The sequence below is a fragment of the Oncorhynchus tshawytscha genome, linkage group LG01, assembly GCF_018296145.1.
Source record: "Oncorhynchus tshawytscha isolate Ot180627B linkage group LG01, Otsh_v2.0, whole genome shotgun sequence".
NCBI classification, from domain to species: Eukaryota; Metazoa; Chordata; class Actinopteri; order Salmoniformes; family Salmonidae; genus Oncorhynchus; species Oncorhynchus tshawytscha.
In genome coordinates this window covers 51794257-51817773 of record NC_056429.1, presented here as the reverse complement: position 1 = coordinate 51817773, position 23517 = coordinate 51794257, and the positions used below count along the sequence as shown (strand labels likewise).

At 43.0% G+C, this 23517-nt stretch overlaps 1 protein-coding gene across 2 annotated transcripts in view; it reads left to right on the top strand.

Moving 5' to 3' along the window:
- LOC112252970 (TATA-binding protein-associated factor 172) overlaps positions 1 to 23517 on the top strand; it is a 61590-nt gene that overhangs the window by 11552 nt on the left and 26521 nt on the right. For both annotated transcript variants that reach the window (XM_024424772.2, XM_042323022.1), the window contains 14 exons: positions 574 to 698; positions 1055 to 1175; positions 1459 to 1563; positions 1636 to 1785; positions 2110 to 2255; positions 2822 to 2996; positions 4531 to 4734; positions 10098 to 10274; positions 15828 to 16071; positions 18053 to 18237; positions 18315 to 18471; positions 18734 to 18843; positions 19301 to 19502; positions 20012 to 20160. In XM_024424772.2, the coding sequence (XP_024280540.1) occupies positions 574 to 698; positions 1055 to 1175; positions 1459 to 1563; positions 1636 to 1785; positions 2110 to 2255; positions 2822 to 2996; positions 4531 to 4734; positions 10098 to 10274; positions 15828 to 16071; positions 18053 to 18237; positions 18315 to 18471; positions 18734 to 18843; positions 19301 to 19502; positions 20012 to 20160 (2250 nt within the window). The remainder of the gene's footprint in view (positions 1 to 573; positions 699 to 1054; positions 1176 to 1458; positions 1564 to 1635; positions 1786 to 2109; positions 2256 to 2821; positions 2997 to 4530; positions 4735 to 10097; positions 10275 to 15827; positions 16072 to 18052; positions 18238 to 18314; positions 18472 to 18733; positions 18844 to 19300; positions 19503 to 20011; positions 20161 to 23517) is intronic.

Genomic DNA, 23517 nt, shown 5'->3' with positions numbered 1-23517 from the left:
TTCTTCAATAACACAGACCTCACAGCAAATCAGGGGGAGGAAAATGGGTTTATTCAAAGATAACAAATCATCCTGGGTGGTAGATGTTCATGCTCCCCTGTCCTCAGTGATTCTCTCCACAGAACAGAGACAGGATGTAGTTTTATAACCTTGCCCGAGCCTGTGGTTGACCAATTAGAATTACTTGCAATAAAACTGTGCCAATGGCCAAATGGCAAGTATCCTATTTTCAGAAGACAAATTCCTCCCATTGCTCATTAATTCCATACGACAGAAGAAACACTATTTCCACTGCTCGTTATTACTATTTTACTTTTCTTCCTCTGCGTTGTCTAATCTTCAAAATATTCTTACATGTACTACTTCATGGCGCAGTAGGGTTGTGTTCAGTAAGCACCGTATGGCTACCTGGGCTTTTCCAGTAAATGCTGATTAGAGAATGCAAAAGGAAACCATGAACACAACCCAGGTAGTTCATTTGCAAAATAAAAAAAATAATTCCCAGTACCGTGCTAACTGTAGCATTTTTCTACGTTGTGTAAATCCTGACCTCCGTGTCTTCGTGTTGCTCAGGTCCCGTTCATAGTGAACACCCTGTGGGATGCTCTCCTGGAGCTGGATGACCTGACTGCCTCCACCAACAGCATCATGACCCTACTGTCCTCGCTGCTCACCTACCCCCAGGTCCGACAGTGCAGGTGAGTGTCTCCTACCTTTTTTTTTATTTTTATTTTCTATACGGATATAACCTCTTCTCCCACTTCATCTCGAAGGGGAATTCCAATGAAGATCTATACTTTGTTCAATTATTCTTTAAAACTACTACTGTTAGAGTAACATTTTGAAGTCTATGGCGTTTTGATATGGCTGTGCAACGTTCTCACCAGTGATTCCTAATTTATATTTCTGGCTTTTTATTTAAGAACATGACAGTGTAGAAAGTTGTAAATGTTTTTTGGGGGTCATAGTACATGCCAATTCACACTAGATGTTTCGGAGGGCAACTTGTGTAAGGGTCAACAGGCCCAACAATTTTATATTTTGTCCCCTCCAGCATGCAGCAGTCCCTAACGGTCCTTGTCCCTCGGGTCTGGCCATTCCTTAGACACACCATATCATCAGTCAGACGGGCCGCATTAGAGACCCTCTTTACCTTACTGTCCAAAGCCGACCAGGTGGGTTTGTAAGGGAAAGATGCCAATAGAGCCTTATGCACTAGTCTAGATCTGAGAGGATTGGATCGGTGTAAGCAATAAGGTAATAGTGCCGCCTTGCCCCCCCCTGATAGGCTAGGTGAAAGTTTCACCATATTGCTTATACCAATCAAATCCTCTCAGATTTCAACAAGTAGGAGTCCATTTGAGATTGGGCCAGTGATATGAAATGCGAAACTATGACTTCAACTGTTTATACAATTTGGCTGATTTCATCACTGAAGTCTGTTTTGTGGCGTTGCAGTGCTGCGCGCTATGGCTCAACCAGGTCCTGCAAGACATGCTCCGACACATCTTCCAGTCTTGCATCCTGGAGAGCAATCAGGAGATCCTGGACCTCATCCAAAAGGTTTGTCACACACACTCTATCCAGGAGGTCATATATCCTGGCTGATGTTTTTAATAAGCGCATGTCTGGTAGGTGTGGACAGAGCTGCTGCGCCAGGCCCCTCAGCAGTACGTGGTGGCAGCCAGCTGTCCCTGGATGGGCGCCTGGCTCTGCCTGATGATGCAAGCCTCTCACATCCCCATAGACATCAACATGTTGCTGGAAGTCAAGGCTCGCTGCAAGGTGAGAGGGTGGTGACTCCGTTAGGACTGACCGTTACATCAGTTACAGGTTGTGGTCTTCTCAATTGTCCTTGTGCTAATGTTACACAGAGCTTCTTTATGGGATAGGTTTATGTGTTTTCTCTGGTATGATGCAGTAATCCAGTTGTCTAAGATCAGGCTCATTAGGCCACATTAACATTTTTGCCAAATGTTTTGCGGAAAAGAAATGTTTCTTATTGGACAACCTCGGATGGTACTAGTCTGTTCCGGACAGTTATTTTCCGTTTCGTGCCTACTGAACACTTCCCAGGCTTTGACGCATGTGTTCTCTGTGATTTGACAGGAGAAGGCTGGCGGTAAGCCTCGCCAGGGAGCCTTGGTTCAGGTGAAGGAGACTGTTCAGGAGTATATCGCTGGGGCGGAAACTGTGACCGAGGACCCAATTACGAGAGACTATGTGGTGACACGGGCTCGCCTCATGGCCGCAAAGTTAGTCCCTCTCTTTCTATAATTCTGCATCTAATTTTGATCCCGTGCAATATTGAAGACTAAAACTAATGTTAGTATTGGGACCATTGTTGGATCCTGAGAGACTTAAGATTTAAAAACCCAACGCAGGACTGTGGTTTCTGCAGCCAGCTGCTACTCTGGTTGGACTGTTCATTAGTCAAGGCAAGAGCAACTCTGCATCTGGCATTGTTGGTCTCCAGGCTTCTTAAGCCTTGTTCACACAGCAGGCCTTAATGCTCAAATAATTTAAAACCATTTTTTTTTTTTTTATATGTGTGAATTGGATATACAAAAAAAATGGATTTCGGTTTCTTCCAATGTGAATAAGGCTTTAGTGCCTGGAGTCCTGGTATGGTGATAAAAATATTTCACACATTCCAGCATTGTTCTCCTCATTTAACAAACCAGTATGCAAACTGAAACTTGTGTTCTCTTGACAAAAGACAGGGGAAAAAAAGAAACACGATTGTGGAATTGCGACAAATCCATTTACAACATTTGCACTAAGTTACTATGAATGCCTAACAATTCATTTTTCTATTCAGACTGTTGGGGGCCTTGTGTCGGTGTATGTGCGACCCGCAGGTCAACTCCTCCTCACAGGACATCCGACCGGCTGAGTCGCTGGGCCAGCTGCTCCTCTTCCACCTCAACTCCAAGTCTGCCCTGCAGCGCATCGCTGTGGCCCTGGTCCTCTGTGAGTGGGCTGCTGTGCAGAAGGTAAAACCTGAGTCTGTTTGTGTAATTGTTCTGTTTGGATAGGAGTTGACCATAATGCTGTCAGGATTTATTTCAGAGAGGCTTTTATGGTCGGGATTCAAACAAACTCGTATAAACTTCCCGTGTAGGGCGATTTAGTCATTTCTGCTTGAGCCAACATCTCAAGGTGTGTAAAGTTGAATTCGGAAGTTTACATACACTTAGGTTGGAGTCATTAAAATGTGTTTTTCAACCACTCCACAAATGTCTTGTTAACAAACTATAGTTTTGGCAAGTCGTTTAGGACATCCACTTTGTGCATGACACAAGTAATTTTTCCAACAATTGTTTATAGACATATTATTTCACTTATAATTCACTATCACAATTCCAGTGGGTCAGAAGTTGACTGCTTTTAAACAGCTTGGAAAAAAGAAAAAATGTCATAGCTTTAGAAGCTTCTGATAGGCTAATTGACATCATTTGAGTCAATTGGAGGTGTACCTGTGGATGCATTTCAAGGCCTACCTTCAAACTCAGTGCCTCTTTGCTTGACATCATGTGAAAATCAAAAGAAATCAGCCAAGACTTCAGAAAAAAATTGTAGACCTCCACATCTGGTTCACCCTTGGGAGCAATTTCCAAAATCCTGAATGTACCATGTTCATCTGTACAAACAGTATGCAAGTATAAACACCATGGGACCACTCAGCCATCATACCGCTCAGCAAGGAGGCGCGTTCTGTCTCCTCGAGATGAATATACCTTGGTGCGAAAAGTGCAAATCAATCCTAGAACAGCAAAGGACCTTGAAGAAACCGGTACAAAAGTATCAATATCCACAGTAAAACGAGTCCTATATCAACATAACCTGAAAGGCCACTCAGCAAGGAAGAAGGCACTGCTCCAAAACCGCCATAAAAAAGCCAGACTACGGTTTGCAACTGCACAAGGGGACAAAGATTGTACTTTTTGGAGAATTTCCTCTGGTCTGATGAAACCTAAATAGAACTGTTTGGCCATAATAACCACTGTTATGTTTGGAGGAAAAAGGGAGAGGCTTGCAAGCCGAAGAACACCATCCCAACCGTGAAGCACAGGGGTGGCAGCATCATGTTGTGGGGGTGCTTTGCTGCAGGAGGGACTGGTGCACTTCACAAAATAGATGGCATCATGAGGAAAGAAAATGATGTGGATATATTGAATCAACATCTCAAGACATCAGTCAGGAAGTTAAAGCTTGGTCGCAAATGGGTCTTCCAAATGGACAATGACCCCAAGCATACTTCCAAATTGTGGCAAAATGTCTGATCCACTGGGAATGTGATGAAATAAAATCTGAAATAAATCACTCCTATTATTCTGACACTTCACATTCTTAAGTGGTGACTCTAACTGACCTAAGACTGGGCATTTTTGTGAAAATGAGTTTAAATATTTTTGGCTAAGGTGTATGTTAACTTCCGACTTCAACTGTATATATCCATTCGCAAACTGTCATTGAATCCTGGCCGACGTAAAATTACACCTAGTCTCCCCCCACTTCTCTCCTCAGGAGTGTCAGGTGGTGTCAGCCTTGGTCCAGCCTCGCCTCTTAGCCATCCTGTCAGAGCAGCTGTACTACGACGAGATCGCCATTCCCTTCACACGCATGCAGAACGAGTGTAAGCAGCTCATCTCCCTGCTGGCCGACGCTCAGATCGACGTGCGCGACCGCCTCAACTGCAGTGTTTTCACCATCGACCAGGCCAGCGAACTGGTGAGAATACTCTCTAAAATAATTGTGTGTGTGTGTGAAGCCTTTTTGTGGGGGGAAAAACTCATTCGGAGTGGCTGGGCCTGGCTCCCCAGTGGCTGCACCCCCAGCCCAGTCATGTGAAATCCGTGAAATGGATTTCAATTGACTGATTTTCCTTAAGAACTAAGTCAGTAAAATCTGTGTTGCGTTTTTTAAATATTTTTGTAAAGTATACATTTCGATTCCAGACAAGGACAGATTTTTCTCCACAACCTACCCGTATAGAATTGTTCCGAAAGCTGATTTGTGACCCGTCATCTTGCCTGGCTACTACCTCTAGTAGTAGCCAGGCAGTCAGCTCATACAAGTACTTGGGAGTACGGCTAGATGGTACACTGTCCTTCTCTCAGCACATTCAAAAAGTATGGGGTAAGATTTTCTTTAGGAATCTAGTAGACTAAAAGTAAGTTTTCAACAATATAAATAGGAAAGTACAGATCAAGTGTCTTTACTTAAGTACTTTACAGCACTGTCTACATTCATACAGTTTCTTCACTGTGTACAGCTTGCTAATCACTGAAATGAAAGGTATGGATGTCCTTAGGGTGGTGGACTACTCTTGATACACACGGGAAACGTGTGTGTTGCAGTTCTTGACGCGCCTGGCACTTACTATCATACCCCTTGTTTTTTAAAAGCTATTAAAATAAAAAAAAACATTCTTGCCCATTCAACCTCTGAATGGCACACATACACAATCCATGTCTCAATGCTTAAAAATCATTCTTTAACTGGTCTCCCCTTCGTCTACGCTGATTGAAGTAGATTTAACATGTGACATCAATAAGGGATCATGGCATTCATCTGGTCAGTCTCATGGAAAGAGCAGGTGTTCCTAGTGTTTTGTACACTCAATTTATCCTGTGGCGGGGGCAAACATAAGCTCTGCACATGGATGAATTAGGAATGTCTCAGCACCGCAGAACAGACCGTTCCCTGCTGCATACGTGGCTGGAAGCCTAGGCCATGTCTTCCCCACCGCTCGCAAAATTTTGAATTCTGAACACCAGCTCCTGGGTTTGTAAAAATGTTATCTTGATTTTAAAATGTTTTCCGACCTGCAGTATAGTTCTGAACTGCGGGACGACCCACGGGTAAAAATGTTTTCATATCATCTGCCAGCTGGTTTTTGTGCAGGTCAACCGCCGGGAACCGTGGGTATCCGACCCAATGCAGGACTCTACGGTTCAGTTGAAGCTCAGTGGGGATAACTTGTTATATTGGACAGAACTGCGGCACCTTGTGCGCTCTTTTAGCGAAGTTGACGATGACACTATTTAGATTGAGAGGAGCACTCTGTATTAGGTTACTTTAGTGCTTTGTGGGACATGTTTGCTTGTCTGGGTAGAAGGCCATGGCCCTGTGCCTGTCTGCCATGGAGTCGTAAGGGTGTGATGACACCATGTTAGAGACAGATGGCAGTGTGATGATGATATTGATTCTTGTCTGGTCCTTTCTCACTATCACCGTTCCGGTTCCACTGGTTGGGAGCAAAAACAAACCTAGCCTAGGAGAAGGTTGCTGCTAATCCTAAAGGTATGGACAGACCAGTAGGTTTGTCGAGTGTCTGGCGTAATTTGCAATCCAAGTACAAACAGATTCTACATGTTGTAACGACTCGCTAGGCGCGGCTGGTAGGATAGCAACAATGACAGAAGTCTGAAACGCGCGGGAGTATAACCTATAGTTATATTAACTCTTTAATAAGAACTAGTTGGTCTGCTTACCAGCTTCAATTGTCGTCCGGTCACTACATCCTGTGGAACACAATGTCCAGGGCTTCAAACAAATATCTGTAGAGATCAGCCTCTGGTGTCCAGCTAGGAGCTCTCCCGTGCTGAACTAAAGCAGCACTCTAAATTTCCCAGGTGCGTTGCAGCCTAACAAGGCTGAGCGGCCTCCGGTGTGGGCGTAGCCCTGCAGCCTAGCTTGCTGCAGCCTGCGTGGCTGATGCTCCAAACAGTGGCTTTCCCCACCCACTGGCGGGCGGGTGGTCTCTATAATGCACCACGTGAACAAATGGCAAACGGCCCCCTACTGTACAGACCGACAATCGATCTGGCTTTTTATTTTACCATTTTTCGTGAAGCTTACTCCCATGTTTCTACCACATTGGTTACAGTGAATTCGGGAAGTATTCAGAGCCCTTCACTAGAGCAGTGAAGTCGGGTATAGTTTCTGATGTCACTATGCGCAGGATTTCTGAGAGGTGAGTCCGTAGAAAATTCAGTGCCTTATTTCATCACTGAAAATGTATGTCGAAATACATAGGTTGACACAAACAGTACAAACATCTGAACATGACTCCTAATCTTTGGGAAGTTTTGTTCATCAAGATGCATAGAACCTCATCAGTGACATTGTTTTGAATAGTTCTCCAATCAATGAGTCCGATTGATAAACTCAAGTTGCAGGTCAGTGGGAGCGTTATCCACATTGAAGGTGAAAGGAGAGGAAAACAACTGCATGTCATTTTCTAACACTTTGAAATCCTCAGTGCCGAGAACTCACCGTTCGCTCAAAGTGCGCAGTAGCAATTGAATACTTCTCCCACTGGTCATCTGATAGGAAACAGACTAGTAGTGTCAGAAGGTGGGTGAGATTGTTGGCTTCTACTTGGCGGGTCAGGAGGAGTAATTTTCTCGTGGCTTTGATAAGGCTGTACATCTGATGTGCAAAAAGGCCCTTCCCTTGTTTGGAATTCAGTTAATTCATGTGGGCCAGGATGTCCACGGTGAAGGCAAAATCAGCCAACCATTCTTTATCTTGCAGTTGCGGGAAATCCACATTTTCCTTTCATTTGCAAAAACTCACCAATCTCCGACTTCAGGTCCCACACCCTTTTTAAGCACCTTCCCCAATCTCACGTTTGTGTAGTAGGGGAGATCTGCGGAACCCAACTGTCTCGTCCAGCTTTAGACTGTATCCACAACATGGCTCATTTTCAGAACACATTTACAGAGCACCTAATGAATAATGCAATGCAGGAAAATACTTTTCTGATCTGGGTTCAGCTCAGCTAATTGATCTTGTATCCTTTTCAAAAGGACAACTTTTTTTCCCCTATCAAATGTGGGAACCCATCAGTGGTCACACTGGATTACTCAGTCTCAGCTTTGCCACACTTATTAAGCACCAATAAATATTTCCCTGTGCATCTCATTTCAATATCTGGGGTTATGCCTTGCAAGACTATCAACAACTGTACATGTCACGTACAGTGTCACATCACTGCTTTAATCGAGGGCCAAGGATAAATAGGTGAAATCCTTTACCTTGTCTTTCAACTGTGCCATATTCTTTACAATGTCCTCAACACACCGTGTCACCTTGACAGGGGGAATATTTTCAAACAGCTGTTTTCTTGTCGGGGCAGCGTCAAGTTCTTTAATGAATTTGCCCTCAGCGACTGGCTTGCTATGTTTATCAATTTTGTGGGACAGTACATAGCTAGCCCTTGCAATTCTGTTTGCTGAATGCAGTTTTGTGGAAAGCCCTTGCTGCGTTTGCAACTGTTTCGATGCACTTGCCCTCTGCTCTGAAGACATTATTCCTATTTTTCTGCATGCTTTGTCTGGACAAGTTGTAGTCTTTCAAGACATGGATGCTCTCTGCACACAGCTTTCACTCATACCTCAAATAAATATTTTGATGTCTACTCTTGCTGGAACACCCTAAGTTCATTGGCTATCCTTTTTTCTTTTGAACTAATTTTTGCTCAACTGTCAGTCACTCTGTCCTCGTGCAGTTATTTATACGTGCCTTCAACCGCATGTGGGACATTTTATTTTGGAGTTATCATTACACAAAGGCAAGTATTCATTGGGCTTTTAATTTGAATAACATACGTATTTGGAGTTTCTCCCATTCTTCTCTGCAGATATTCTTAAGCTCTATCCGGTTGGATGGGCTGTGTCGCTGCACAGCTATATTCAGGTCTCTCGGGAGATGTTCGATCAGGTTCATGTCTGGGCTCTGGCTGGGCCACTCAAGGACCTGAAGCCACTTCTACGTTGTCTTGGCCTAATGCTTAGGGAGGTTGTCCTGTAGGAAGGTGAACTTTCGCCCCAGTCTGAGGTCCCTGAGCAGGTTTTCATCAAGTATCTTTACCTCGATCGTGACTAGTCTCTGCTGCTGAAAAACCATCCCCACAGCATGATTCTGCCACCACCACGATTCACAGTAGGGATGGTCCCAGGATTCCTCTAGGCGTGACATTTGGAACTTCAGGCCAAAGAGTTCAATCTTGGTTTAATCAGACCAGAGAATCTTGTTTCTCTTGGTCTGATTAGTCTTTGGGTGCCTTTTGGCAAACTTCAAGCGGGCTGTCATATGCCTTTTTACTGAGGAGTGGCTTCCGTCTGGCCACTCTACCATAAAGGCCTGATTGGTGGGCTGCAGAGCTATTCTTCTGGAAGGTTCTCCAATGGTCAGTGACCATCCAGTTCTTGGTCACCTCCCTGACTAAGGCCCTTCTCCCCCTATTGATAAGTTTGACCGGGCGGCCAGCTCTTGGACGAGTCTTGGTGGTTCCTAACTTCTTCCATTTAAGAATGGAGGCATGTGTTCTTGGGGACTGCCAATGCTGCAGACATTTTGTTTTTGGTACCCTTCCCCAGAGCTGTGTCTTAAAGCTCTACCGACAATTCCTTTGACCGCATGGCTTGGTATTTGCTCTGATATGCACTGTCAATTGTGGAACCTTATTTATATAGACAGGTGTGTACTTTTTCAAATCCTGTCCAATCAATTGAATTTACCACAGGTGGACACCAAGTTGTAGAAACATCTCAAGGATGATCGATGGAAACAGGATGCACCTGAGCTCAATTTTGAGTCTTATAGCAAATGGCCTGAATACTTATGTAAAGGTATTTGTCTTATTTTTAATATATTTGCACAAACAAATAAACCTGTTTCCGCTTTGTCATTGTGCGTAGATTGAGGGAAAGTAATTTAATCCATTTTGGCTGTAATGTAAGTGGGAAAAGGAAGGTGTTTAAATACTTTCCGACTGCACAAAGTCTATTGATTACTGGCCACATTCTCAATACAGATTAAATGTAGCATCAAGTTGGACTCGGGGAAATGTAATGACTACAATCTATTTTGGTTCTTGAAAGATTGTTTTGTAAGGTGATTCATTTTATTTCTCAGTCTGTCCATTCTCTCAGACTTCATCATTTCCCTAAACCCCAGGATTCTAAATAAAATAGAACTATAGACCCTATTGAGGTTAATAGAGGCTAAACTCAATTTTATAGAACAATGACAAACCCATGACTGTTATTACTCTTCTCCATCCTCTGCTCTTCCCTCTATAGGTGACCACCATCTTCACCGAGTCCACCGTGGGTCTGAACATGAAGTCCAAACAGTTTCAGCCACTGGATGGCAAGCGTCAGCAGGCCCAGTCCACGGTGGGTGAGACCAGTGTGGAGTGGCAGCAGCTGCACCTGCGAGTCCACATGTTCACCGCCTGCGCTGTGGTCAACTTGCAGGTAGGGACGAGTGTGTCGACACATGTCATCAATACTGCTGATACCTGGCAACATCAAATTTTATTTGTCACATACACATGCTTGTGCTTCTAGTTCCGACAATGCAGTAATAACCAACGAGTAATCTAACAATTTCACAACTACCTTATACACACAAGTGTAAAGGGATGAAGAATATGTACATAAAAAAATATATGAATGAGTGCTGATACAGAACGGCATAGGCAAGATGCAGTAGATGGTATGAGCAATACCGTATGCATTAAACAGAGATCAGGGTTTCCTAACATTTGACCATGCAGCATTTTAAATTTACTGGACTTTTTTAAGACATTTTCCGGATCCATATGCATTGGTTGTGCAACCTGATTAGGGCTTCCACCCACAGTGCTCAGAATGCCAGAAGTCACATTTAGTTAACGGTAATTCGTCTTAACCGAACATGCAATAATGTCATTTTTGAGCAATTCTGATGAGCAATTTGAAGATGTTAGAATACGTAAGCATTGAATCCATAAGGCTAGGGGATAAATAAACCCATTCATTCCCAATAGGACACTACAGCAGAAATCATGATTTGGCCACAGGATCATTAGCTTTTTGTTTTAAATCGCGTTGTCTAGTCAGAAGGGCGCGCAACGAAAAATACATTAAATTTACAGCTCTAAAATCAATCAAGGATAGTGTGGTTGTTACACATCCAGCTGGCTATCCTTTTTAGTTAGGCAGACTGATAGACCAGAGCGCGCAGCAAATACCACATAGATTATTGTTGCGTTGCGACTGTCCTGGCAAAGCAGAGACCCAGCCGTGTGTGTGTGTCAATATTTAAAAACACACCGAATAATTTCCTCCAGGTTAGATGGCTGTCATTGTATTGATTTGTCTCTTTTTGTAGGCTACCCTGTTTTTTTATTATTGTTTGGTATTAAAAGATTCTGGTACTGTCTCCAGTCAAATAAAATGTTGTAGAATTGCATGAAATGTGTTTATGAAATATTTTCCTTTGCAATAGCCTGCCTACTCTGCCACTACACACTGCATTGAACTTTTTTTTATATTCGCCTAAATTGACTCTTACATAAGTCAGCAAATGCGAGGATGCATGGAATGCTTTATTATAATGGTGAAAATTTGCTTCCCTAAACTTGAAACCCACATGCCGTTCGTTATAACTGTCCGCATTTACTTTTCCACAGCCAACAAGCTGAGTAACTCATAGTAAACTCACTAGCCTAACCCCCATACAGTTGGCGCCAACCGACATGGAAGCTCTGCTTCTAGATCCTAAGCAACTTTGCAGTATTTTGTTTTGTTATTACATACAGCTGGAAATAATTTCTGTATATCAGAGCGACGGTAACTCACCCTCATTATGACCAGGAATACGACTTTCCTGAACTGAATCCTTTGTTCATAACCCCCCCCCCCCAGGGCAATTGAACATATCCCAGAGGCTGAGGTGAAGAGATATTCGGAGTGGACTTCAAGTCTGACTCAGGAGGTGGGCACACATCCACCACTTCCGAGTATATTACTCGCTAATGTTCAGTGTCTGGACAATAAAGTAGACGAGGTCAGGGCTGGATCTCCTTCCAGAGAGACATCAGGGACTTACTCTTGTTTCACGGAAATACAGTGAGCTGGGGTCTCCGTTTATCGTGCAGACAGGAATTTAAAAAAAACTCTCCGGGAAGAAAGGGCTGGAGTGTGATTCATAATTAACTAATCATGGTGTGATTGTGGTAACATACAGAAACTCAAGTCTTTTGTTCACCCGACCTAGAATACCTCACAATCAAATGCCTACCATATTACCTCCCAAGAGAATTTTCTTCGGTTGTAAGTCACAGCCGCGTACATTCCCCCTCAAGCCGATACCACAACGGCCCTCAAGGAAATGCACTGGACTTTATGCAAACTGTAAACCACATCCTGAGGCCGCATTTATTGTAGCTGGGGATTTTTAACAAAGCAGATTTGAGGAAAATGCTACCAAAGTTCTATCAACACATTGAATGTAGTACTCGCTGAGGAAAAACACTAAATCCCTACTATTCACCTTTTCGAGATGCCTACAAGGCCCTCCCCTAACCTCCCTTTGGCAAATCAACTCCATTTTGCTCCTCCCGTCCTATAGGCAGAAACTCAAACAGGAAGTACACGTGCCAAGGTCTATTCAACGCTGGGTCTGACCAATTGGAAACCATGCTTCAAGATAATTTTGATCACACGGACTGGGATAAGTTTCCCCGGGTAGTCTCTGAGAATAACATTGATGCTTACATGTACACGGTGACTGAGTTCATCAGGCAGTGTATAGGGGTTGTTCCCACGGAGACCTACACAAACCAGAAACTGTGGATAGAAGGCGGCAGGTAAACTAGTGGTTAGAGCATTGGACTAGTAACCGGAAGGTTGCAAGATCATATCCCCGAGCTGACAAGGTAAAAATCTGTCGTTCTGCCCCTGAACAAGGCACTGTTCCTAGGCCGTCATTGAAAATGAGACTGAATTAAAAACAAATTCTTATCTGAAAGTTGTCATTCTTGGTTATCTGCACGAACCCTGGCTAACAAGTTGAATCAGCAATACAAAATTGGGTTTATTTACTAAATACCTAACTAATCACACAGAATTACACATTTAAATCATAACTTGATTACAAATTACGTCATAAAGGAAAACGTCCCTAGCGGGCGGAACAGATGACAGCTGGTTACACAAAAGAAAAGGGGCTGGGTTTTAGTGAGTGGGAAGACTGAGGGACAAAGGGAGAAGCTGTGCTATTGTAAATACAGTATCTTATGCATTCTATATTACCGCCCATTTGGAAAAGGAAAATGCAATAAATATTTACTCTGAGCTGCGCTTCGGTAGGTTGGTGGTAGATGGAAGGCCATGTTGCCAAACCGAGTCCTTTGAAGAATGTCTCTGCTGGTAAATTGAATACGTTGTGTGGCAGATGGGATACTCTCTGTTCCTTCCTAACCCTCGTTTGCAGCGGCTGTTGCTAACTCCACGGCTAGGAGGTATCACTTCTGTGATGAATAAGAGTTCAAAGTTCATACCATTCGCAACCAAAGCTCACGCTGATGTTGGCTTCGTTCTGTAGTTATTATCTGAACCATTCTGACATTGGAGCGTCATCATCGGAACAGGAGGTTATATTGTTGTCAAGGCTTTATATAGGAAGGGAGAGGGCGTGTTTGAAAAGTTGTATAGCCCTTCACAGGGGCGGGCCACTGATTGAGCAGAGCCCTATCTTATGAAAACCCAAATGTTACATTTTAGAAGCTAAAATCACACTTCATCCCATCATGAATAATTTCATATTCAAACATTTAAATTGAACAACAATTCCATGTGAATCCGATAACGCTGTGTAGACTTTCCACTGTAGAGTTTGTCATCTTATCATAGATGAGAATGTCTCCGATGACAGCCGAACTGACATATTCATTAAGTACCACCGCATATGTTCAATTGGTCGGTTTTACCAGAATATAGTTAATTTCCCTCACCATCTGATGTTCCCAGAATCTCTGTTAACCAAGGGTTTTGCAAATGTAACATCAGTAGGGTCAAAAGGGGGTAAGTGTTATTTATGACTGTCATAAACCTACCCCCAGGCCAACGTCATGACACACCCTAGACCCACTTACATTTTCTTACAGCCCCAATAGATCCACAGATGACGCCATTACACTGCCCTATCCCATCTGAGGAATACCTACGTTAGAATGTTTATTGATTATAGCTCAGCCTTCAACACCATAGTACCCTCCAAGCTCCTCGTTAAGCTCTGGGCCCTGAGTCTAAACCCCACCCTGTGCAACTGAGCCCTGTACTCCCTGTTCACCCATGACTGAGTGGCCACGCTCGCCTCCAACTCAATCAAGTTGGCAGACGACACCACAGTAGTAGGCCAGATAGCCATCAATGACGTCAGCCTACAGGGAGGAGGTAAGGGCCCTGGCAGAGTGGGGCAAGGAAAATAACCTCTATTGTCAACAAAACGAAGGAGCGGAGTTCAGGAAACAGCAGAGGGAGCACGTCCCTATCCACATCGACAGGACTGCAGTGGAGAAGGTGGAAAGCTTCAAGTTCCTCGGTGAACACATTACGGACACTCTGAAATGGTCCACCCACACAGACGGTGTGGTGAAGGCGCAACAGCTGACGAAATTTGGCTTGGCCCTAAAACCCTCATACTTTTACACATGCACAATTGAGAGCATCCTGTCGGGCTGTATCATCGCCTGGTAGGGCAACTGCACCGCATGCAACCACAAGGCTCTTCTGAGTGTGGTGTTGTCTGCCCAACGCATCATGTTTTAATTTGTGAATTGTTAGATACTACTGCACTGATGGAACTAGGAACAAGCATTTATCCTTAACATCTGCTAATTATGTGTGACCAATAAAATTTGATAGACTAGGTAAACTTTTATACTATTGGGCAGCTTGTCCTTTCTGTGAGAAAGAAATGGCCTATTCCAAACAGACTCTGGGACATTTGGGATGATGGATCCCAAATTCATACAACCAGTAGGCCTAGGCTACATACCAAAAACGAGGCAAAAGAAAAGCTGTGGCTCATGCAACAGATCAGAACGTTTTAGCTTAATGTTGCTAAACAGTTTCTTCACATAAATGCACAAGGCATTAGGCTACGTGCAAATGTTCATTACATAATGCAATTCTCGGGGAAAACACCATTTTGTTTCATGTGACAGATAAATATCCCCCTCTTTCTAAAGGATCTTTAAATATGCAACAAGTAGCGTGGGTTGCTAATATGACCAGGATTGTGATTTTGGCTACTGGACAATGAAGGTTGATTTTGAAAACCAATAAAATGGGGGGGAAAGGCCACTTGTTTCAATGGTATATGGGCTCTTTATAAAACAATTGCCTGCAAGTTTGGTTATATTTTGTCTACTTAGAAGCAAGATAAGACATGCCTCATGTGGTAAAACATTTAAGTTTCAAACAAGTGTATTTCAAAATTCATACTGTCGCCAGCTCATGGCAAAGTGTTGACACGTTGACGCTTGTTTAGTTGCCTATGCACTTGAATTGCGAAGGGAAGCAAGCTTAAATTTACCAGTTGAGGGAAAAAAATAGATATAGCTCTTTTTAATCATAGCCATGTTTCTTCTTTTTTTTTTACACACGATTGCCTTTAGAATTGTTGTGCAATGATTGGCTTTAAGGCAAGTTTCACTCCAGTAGGAAGAAACTGTTTGAGCTGTAGCAGTGTCTCTTGTGCAAAATTGAATGGTATTTCAATAAATTAATGGGATGAAATGCATTATTTCGCTATGGGATAGTTTAAAAAAAGTTTTTTACCAATTGACCTCTGGCTGTTTTTTTAACTGACAAAAGCCGACTAATACCGGGTAACGGAAACACTGCTGGAAATGTTCTTGGTATCATATGGCAACAGGAATGTACTGCGTTTGTATATCTGTCTTGTGTTAATTAGGCATCAAATGGAAAGACTGGGCTAGTCCAATAATGCACTTGTTTTCTCATCCCAATTTGCAGGCGCTGCCAGACAAGCTGAACCCGGTGGTGCGTCCTCTGATGGAGGCGGCTAAGCGGGAGGAGAATACCCTGGTGCAGGGCTACGCCGCCTCCTTCATTGCGAAGCTGCTGCAGCAGTGTGCTGGTAGGCAGCCATGTCCCAATTCCAAGATCGTCAAGAACCTGTGTTCATCGGTCTGCGTGGACCCCCTGCTCACGCCCTCCTCGGCCTGTCCGGTGTCCACGACTCCGGAGACTGCTAAAGGTATGGGATGGTAGATCTGGAATGTCCACCAGAGCTGTTGCCAGAGAATTGAATGGTAATTCCAACATTTTAGAGAATTTGGTAGTACATAAATTTGCTAAAAATGTCTAATCCAGGTTTTGCTTTGTCATTATGGGTGTGTTGTGGGAAAAAAAAACAGTTTAATCCACTTTAGAATCAGGCTGTAACGAAATGTGGAAAAAAGTTCAGGTCTGAATACTTTTCCAAATGCACTATATATGTATGTACAGTACCAGCCAAAGTTTGGCCATCTACGCATTCAAGGGTTTGTCTTTATTTTTACTATTTTCTATATTATATGGAATCTTGTAACCAGAAGTGTTAAACAAATCAGAAGATATTTGAGATTCTTCAAAGTAGCCACCCTTTGCCTTGATGATAGCTTTGCACAAAGGGTGGCTACTTTCAACAATCTTTAATATCAATTGATTTATTACTTTGGTTACTACATGATTCCAGGTGTTTTGATGTCTTCACTATTCTACAATGTAGAAAATAATAAATATAAAGAAACCCTTGAATGAGTTGGTCAACTTTTGACTGATGCTGTATGTGTAATTGTTGTAATGATCAGGTTTCGCTGTACCGTTGTACAGATTGTTAGCTTCATGCTTGCACCATTTACTCACTGAAATTCTAAAACCATTTGTTCAAACGGTAAAGTACATTATCCTTATGATTCATGTAATGAAAGCATCTGTTTTCTCTGGGGCCTGCTGACTCACGCAAGCCTCTCCTTTCCCGGGGGGATGCTCCGTGTGGAGGAAGAAAAGTGAATTTGTAATGTGTTTTAAAATCAAATTGACTTAGTTGAATAGAGGTTTTATTTATTTATAAGCTCTACTATTTTACAACCAAGATATTTGATATGGTTTTAAGATGCAGCACATGCGAAATGCACATTGGTGCTTTGCATAGGCCTCATTGGGCGGGAAGCTACAACTGCAATGTTTTTTGGGACTTTACAGTCACTGTTTAATACATGGCTGCTAGCAGTGGCTATTATATTTAGATGATGTTTTGAGTTCATACTTACTCGGGTGATAAATTGGCCTATGATATTTGTGCACAAAGATGCAGGCGAGCTATATTTAAAAAATAATTAGACTTCTGGAGCTCTATTTTAATAGTAAAATATAACACAGCCCAAATGCCTGATGAAATAACTAATTTGTTGAATAACATCTCACTCGTATATTACACATTTTAATAAAGCACTCTGAGTGACTTTATAAGATGATACAAATGGTCTATATTGTATTTACTGTTAAAAATATATATAATATAATTGGTGCAACCAAATCATGGGCAGGTGCCACCAAAGGGGAGCCCTGTAATATTATTCACCACCTGAGGAAGTGTGAACTCTAAGCACTTTAACAATCTAGCTAACTCTATGATCCTGTTGCTCGATAGCCATTGATTAAACAATCAGTAATTCACGTCCTTCAAAACAGTGCTAGGCCTAGGATACTTGATGTTGGCCTAATCGGCGACAATGGCGCACGCTGCACCGTGCGCGCATCAAAACCATACTACATAGCTTACGCCTGTTGTAAAGTGGTACCATGAACTCAATGTTAAGAGGCGAGAAATAAAAGCTGTGACTCTCCTCCTCTAGTTTGAAAACAATTTTTCCCTCAATTGCATTTTGAGCAAGGGTCATATGCTTGTGCTTACCTGACTGCATCTCTCCCTCATTCGCACAGTGGGAGGACTGAGTGGCTCGCTCACACAGCAGCGGAAACGGAGAAGGGCAGATACTTTCATAGCAGGAGTCGACATGATGCATAGGCTATTACTGTTGACCAAATAATGGTTTTAGAACAAACTGTAATTGTAGTCCCATCCTGTTTCAGTAAATGAACACAACCCAGATTAAACCCTAACGAGGTAGAAGCAACCAGGAGAGTGACTACATAACCCTCTTACTCACTTTGCTGTTCTCTACCTTTACTAGCTGGCATGTCGGAGAAAGAATGCATGCACCACGTGGTCAATAAGACCAAGGGCATCATCACCTTGTACCGCCACCAGAGGGCAGCATTTGCCATCACCAGCAAAAGGGGCCCCACCCCCAAAACTGCCAAGACACCCACCACTGAACTGCCCCCCGGCAGCACCATCACCACAGACACTGATGAGGTGGGTGAAAGAGGGTGTGGACGGTTACCTGAACATTTACCTGTGACTGTTTGTTTATTTTATTTTTACTGTTTCAGAATAAAAAAACCTGTCTCGTCCAGAGAAGAGGCGCAGAGTTCTCTCTGATGACGATTGCCAGGCACTTTGGCCAGGAGCTGACAGGGTCACTGCCCTACCTGTGGGAGTCCATGGTGGGACCTCTGAGGGCTGTGGTGGAGGACAACGAAGGCATCGGTATGCTAAAATGGCATTCTTATCCAGTGCGACTTGTTCATTGGGATCACTAGGAAAACCTTTCAAAACGCAATCTGAAAAATGGCATTTCTTATTGACAAATACAGGTAGCCCTTCCCTGTTTCAGTCCATTTGGTGCATAATGACCCAGATGTACTGCTGTTTACTACCCGCTGTCCTCTTCTAGATGTGCGTCTTCATATAACTCTTGTGTGCATCATCAATGACGAGAGATTGAAGTGTATTTTTCTCTTTGTTGTAGATTGGAAGCTCCAGATGGAGAAGGGGGATGCTGCGGCCCAGGATCTGGTCAACTCACTGCAGGTCCTGGAGGTCACTGCTGGGGCCATGGCCCCCGAGCTCAAACCTCTGGTAATAGAACATGCAGGCATCTCCCCAGTAGAAACACCACTTAGCCCTATTCACCAAACCACAGTGGAAGATGGACTTATCAAAGTTATTGTCTTCATTAAAAGGGAAGTTACAAACCTTTTTTTCAGATCTCAAAAATGTGTCTTTCAAGATGAGTCCACGTCCTTTGGCATCTGCTGTGTAGTTATAACTATATGCCTCAAGCCCAAATGAATGGTGAGGAACACCCGTATCTGGAAATAACATGGTGGTGTTTAGGATTGTGCAATAGATTGGTCTACAAAACAGGTGGCCAGCGACATGGCTTTTGGCTCGACAGAGGACTTTGACATGGAAACATCGGACAAACTGATTTTTGGAATGCATTTCGCTACACTCGCAATAGCATCTGCTAACCATGTGTATGTGACAACAAAATTAGATTTGATGGTCATTTCTCCCCCTCTGTGTATTTCAGTTGTTGGAGCACCTGCCCCACCTGTTCACCTGTCTGCAGCATCCGTACACGGCCGTTCGTCACATGGCGGCGCGCTGCGTGGGCGTGCTCAGTAAGATCGCTACCATGGAGACCATGCACCTGTTCCTGGAGCGTGTGCTTCCGTGGCTGGGGTGCATCGAGGACAGCACTAAGCAGGAGGGGGCCATCGAAGCCATGGCCTGTATCTTTCATACGCTGTCACGCAGTTAGACATGATCCCATACTACGTGTATGGGCAACCTACCAATATGACTTTTTACAAATAAGGTTGGAATATTATCTAGGGCCGGGAAGATACTAACCAGAATCGCGATACTGGTATCGTGGCAAGGAAACAAAACACAAAGTGGAGTTAACTTCTTTAGGAAGAGAGCTCTGTTGGAAACAAACATATTGTTATCGAGTCACCCTTCTTTTTTTTAAGGACCAACGAGTTGGGTTTTGCTTTGTGTATTCATTTTTGCCATGGAAAAAGTATTGCGACACTGGTATCGTCTTGGCCCTACTTTTATCGAAAGTGACTAACGGTACATTGAGTGCATACACTTAAGTAAATGTGACCCCAGCGGGAATCGAACCCAAGACCTGATGTAACTGAAGTGTTCGGGGTTCACTATGGGTGTCATGACACCAAAGAAGTGGGTGTCATTGTCGTGTGGTTTGTTGTCCTTGACCCCTTGGCACCCGCAGGTGTGATGGAGCAGTTGGATGTGGACATTGTGCCATACATTGTGCTGCTGGTGGTGCCAGTGCTGGGCCGCATGAGTGACCCCAGTGACAGCGTCCGTTTCATGGCCACGCAGTGCTTTGCCACCCTCATCCGCTTGCTACCCCTAGAGGTAAACACACACAAACCAATGCACAACAGTACGTTTAAGGAGATTTGTTTGAGCAAGTATTTATTTAGGAGTAGTTATTTGCTTTTTTGGGATGCCAGGTGATTTGTGATTCTGCACAGTCCGACGCAATGTAGTTACTTTCAAACGTTCACTAGATCTGCTGTATACAGTGCTTTCGGAATGTATTCATACCCCTTGATTTTATTACATTAGTCTTATTCTAAAATGGACTACATGTTTTTTATTTTTTTGTCATCAATCTACATACAATGCAATAACAGCTTTAGAAATGTATGCAAATGTGTTTAAAAATAAAAAAACTGATCACATTCACATACAGTACCAGTCAAATATTTGGACACCTAATCAAGGGTTTTTATTTTTTACTATTTTCTACATTACAGAATAATAGTGAAGATGTATGGAATCATGTAGTAACCAAAAAAGTGTTAAACAAATCAAAATATATTTGAGATTCTTTGAAGTAGCCACCCTTTGCCTTGACAGTTTTGCACACTCTTGACATTCAACCAGCTTTGAGGTAGTCACCTGGAATGCGTTTCCAACTGTTTTTAAGGAGTTCCCACATATGCTGAGCACTTGTTGGCTGCTTTTCCTCCACTCTGGGGTCCAACTCATCCCAAACTCAATCGGGTTGAGGTCGGGTGATTGTGGAGGCCACTGATGCAGCACTCCATCACTGTCCTTATTGGTAAAATATACCTTACACAGACTGGAGGTGTATTGGTTCATTGTCCTGTTGAAAAACAAATGATAGTCCCACTAAGTGCAAACCAGATGGGATGGTGTATCACTGCAGAATGCTATGATATCCATGCTGTTTAAGTGTGCCTTGAATTCTAAATAAAATCACTGGCAGTGTCACCAGGAAAGCACCACCACCTCCATGCGTCACGATGGGAACCACATGTGGCGAACATCCGTTCACCTACTCTGTCTTATAAAGACACAGCGGTTGGAACCAAACATTTCTAATTTGCACTCAGGACAGATTTCCACTGGTCTAATGTCCATTGCTCATGTTTCTTGGCCCAAGCAAGTCTCTTCTTCTTATTGGTGTCCTATAGTAGTGGTTTCTTTGCAGCAAATCCACCATGAAGGCCTGATTCAGTCTCCTCTGAACAGTTGATGTTGAGATGTGTCTGTTACTTGAACATTTGGGCTACAATCTGAGGTGCAGTTAATTGCTGATTTGAGGCTGGTAACTAATTAACTTATCCTCTGCAGCAGAGGTAACGCTGGGTCCTGTGGCGGTCCTCATGAGAGCCAGTTTCATCATAGTGCTTGATGGTTTTTGTGACTACATGAAGAAACTTTCAAAGTTCTTGTAATTTTCCAGATTGACTTACCTTAAGTCCATCCTTACTTTAAGACATTATTAAGCCGAGCACAGCTCAAATATGGACTTGGTCTTTTACCAAATAGCCCTATCTTCTTTATACCACCCCTACCTTGTCATAACACAGCTAATTGGCTCATACGCATTAAGGAAAGAAATTCCACAAATGTACTTTTAACAAGGCACACCTGTTAATTTTAATTATTTCCAGGTGACAATCGCATGAAGCTGGTTGAGAGAATGCCAAGAGGGTGCAGAGCTGTCATCGAGGCAAAGGGTGGTTACTTTGAAGAATCTCAAATATAAAATCATTTAGTTTTTTTGGGGGGAATACTACATGATTCCATGTGTTATTTCATAATTTTGATGTCTTAACTGTTATTCTACAATGTAGATAGAGTAAAAATTAAAGAAGACCTTTGAGTAGGTGTGTCAACTTTTGACTGGTACTGTAAGTCGGTTGTCATTGTAATAAATAAGAACACATTCTTAAACGGGCTTGCCTAGTTAAATAAACACTTCAGACCCTTTACTCCGTACTTTGTTGAAGCACCTTTTGGCAGCGACTACAGCCTCGAGTCTTTGGTATGGCGCTACAAACTTGGCACACCTGTATTTGGGGACCTTTCCCAAAGCCACACCCGTGTTGTCCTTAGGGACATTGTCCTGTTGGCAGGAACCTTCGCCCCAGTCTGATAACCTATTCCACAGTGCTCAGGACTTCATCACGGAGCTCGCTGTACTTTGCTCCATTAATTTTTCCCCCTCAATTCTGACTAGTCTCCCAGTCCCTGCTGCTGAAAGACATCCCCACAGCATGATGCTATCACCACCGTGCTTCATTGTGTAGATGTTGCCAGGTTTCTTCCAGACCTGACACTTGGCATTTAGGCCAAAGAGTTGAATCTTGGTTTCATCAGACCAGAGAATCTTTATTTTCATGGTCTGACAGTCCATGGGTGCCCTTTGGCAAACTCCAAGCAGGCTGTCTTGCATTTTACTGAGTGGCTTCCGTCTAGCCACAATACCATAAAGGCCTGATTTGTGGAGTGCTGCAGAGATGGTTGTCCTTCTGGAAAGTTCTCCCATCTCCACAGAGGAACTCCGGAGCTCTGTCAGTGACCATCCAGGTTCTTAGTGATTTCCCTGACCAAAAACCTTCTCCCCTGATTGCTCAGTTAGGCCAGCTCTAGGAGTCGTGGTGGGTCCAAACTTGCATTTTAAGAATGATGGAGGCCACTGTTCTTGGACCTTCAATGCTGCAGAAATCCTGTCTCGGAGCTCTACGGACAATTCCTTCCACCTCGTGGCTTGTTTTTTTGCTCTGAGATGCACTGTCAACTGTGGGACTTTTTAAAACTAAACTTGCTTCCTAAGTGGACAGTTTGATTTCACAGAAGTGTGATTGACTTGGAGTTACATTGTGTTTGTTAAAGTGTTCCCTTTTATTTATTTTTTAGCAGTGTGTGTGTGTGTGTGTGTGTATACTGCTCAAAAAAATAAAAGGGAACACTTTAACAAACACAATGTAACTCCAAGTCAATCACACTATATATATATATTACACACATGACAGTTGTGTGCTTTTTCAAATCCATGTCCAGTTGAATTTACCACAGTTGGACTCCCAAGTTGTAGAAACATCTCAAGGATGATCAATGGAAACAGGATGCACCTGAGCTCAATTTTGAGTATTCTAGCAAAGGGTCTGAATACTTAAGTAAATAAGGTATTTCTGTTTTATTTTTTTAATACGTTTGCTTCTAAACCTGTTCGCTTTGTCATTATGGGTATTGAGTGTAGATTTTTGAACAAAAAATAATTCAGGTTAGAATATGGCTTTAACAAAATTTGGAAAACGTCAAGGTCTGAATACTTCCTGAATGCACTGTGTAATTTCTTAACCATGGGCAAAATCGACATGGGAGGTTTACAGGGATATTGGTTTCCACAGTACTCAACCAGTTAATTTTTTTTAAATACATACATTTTTTTTA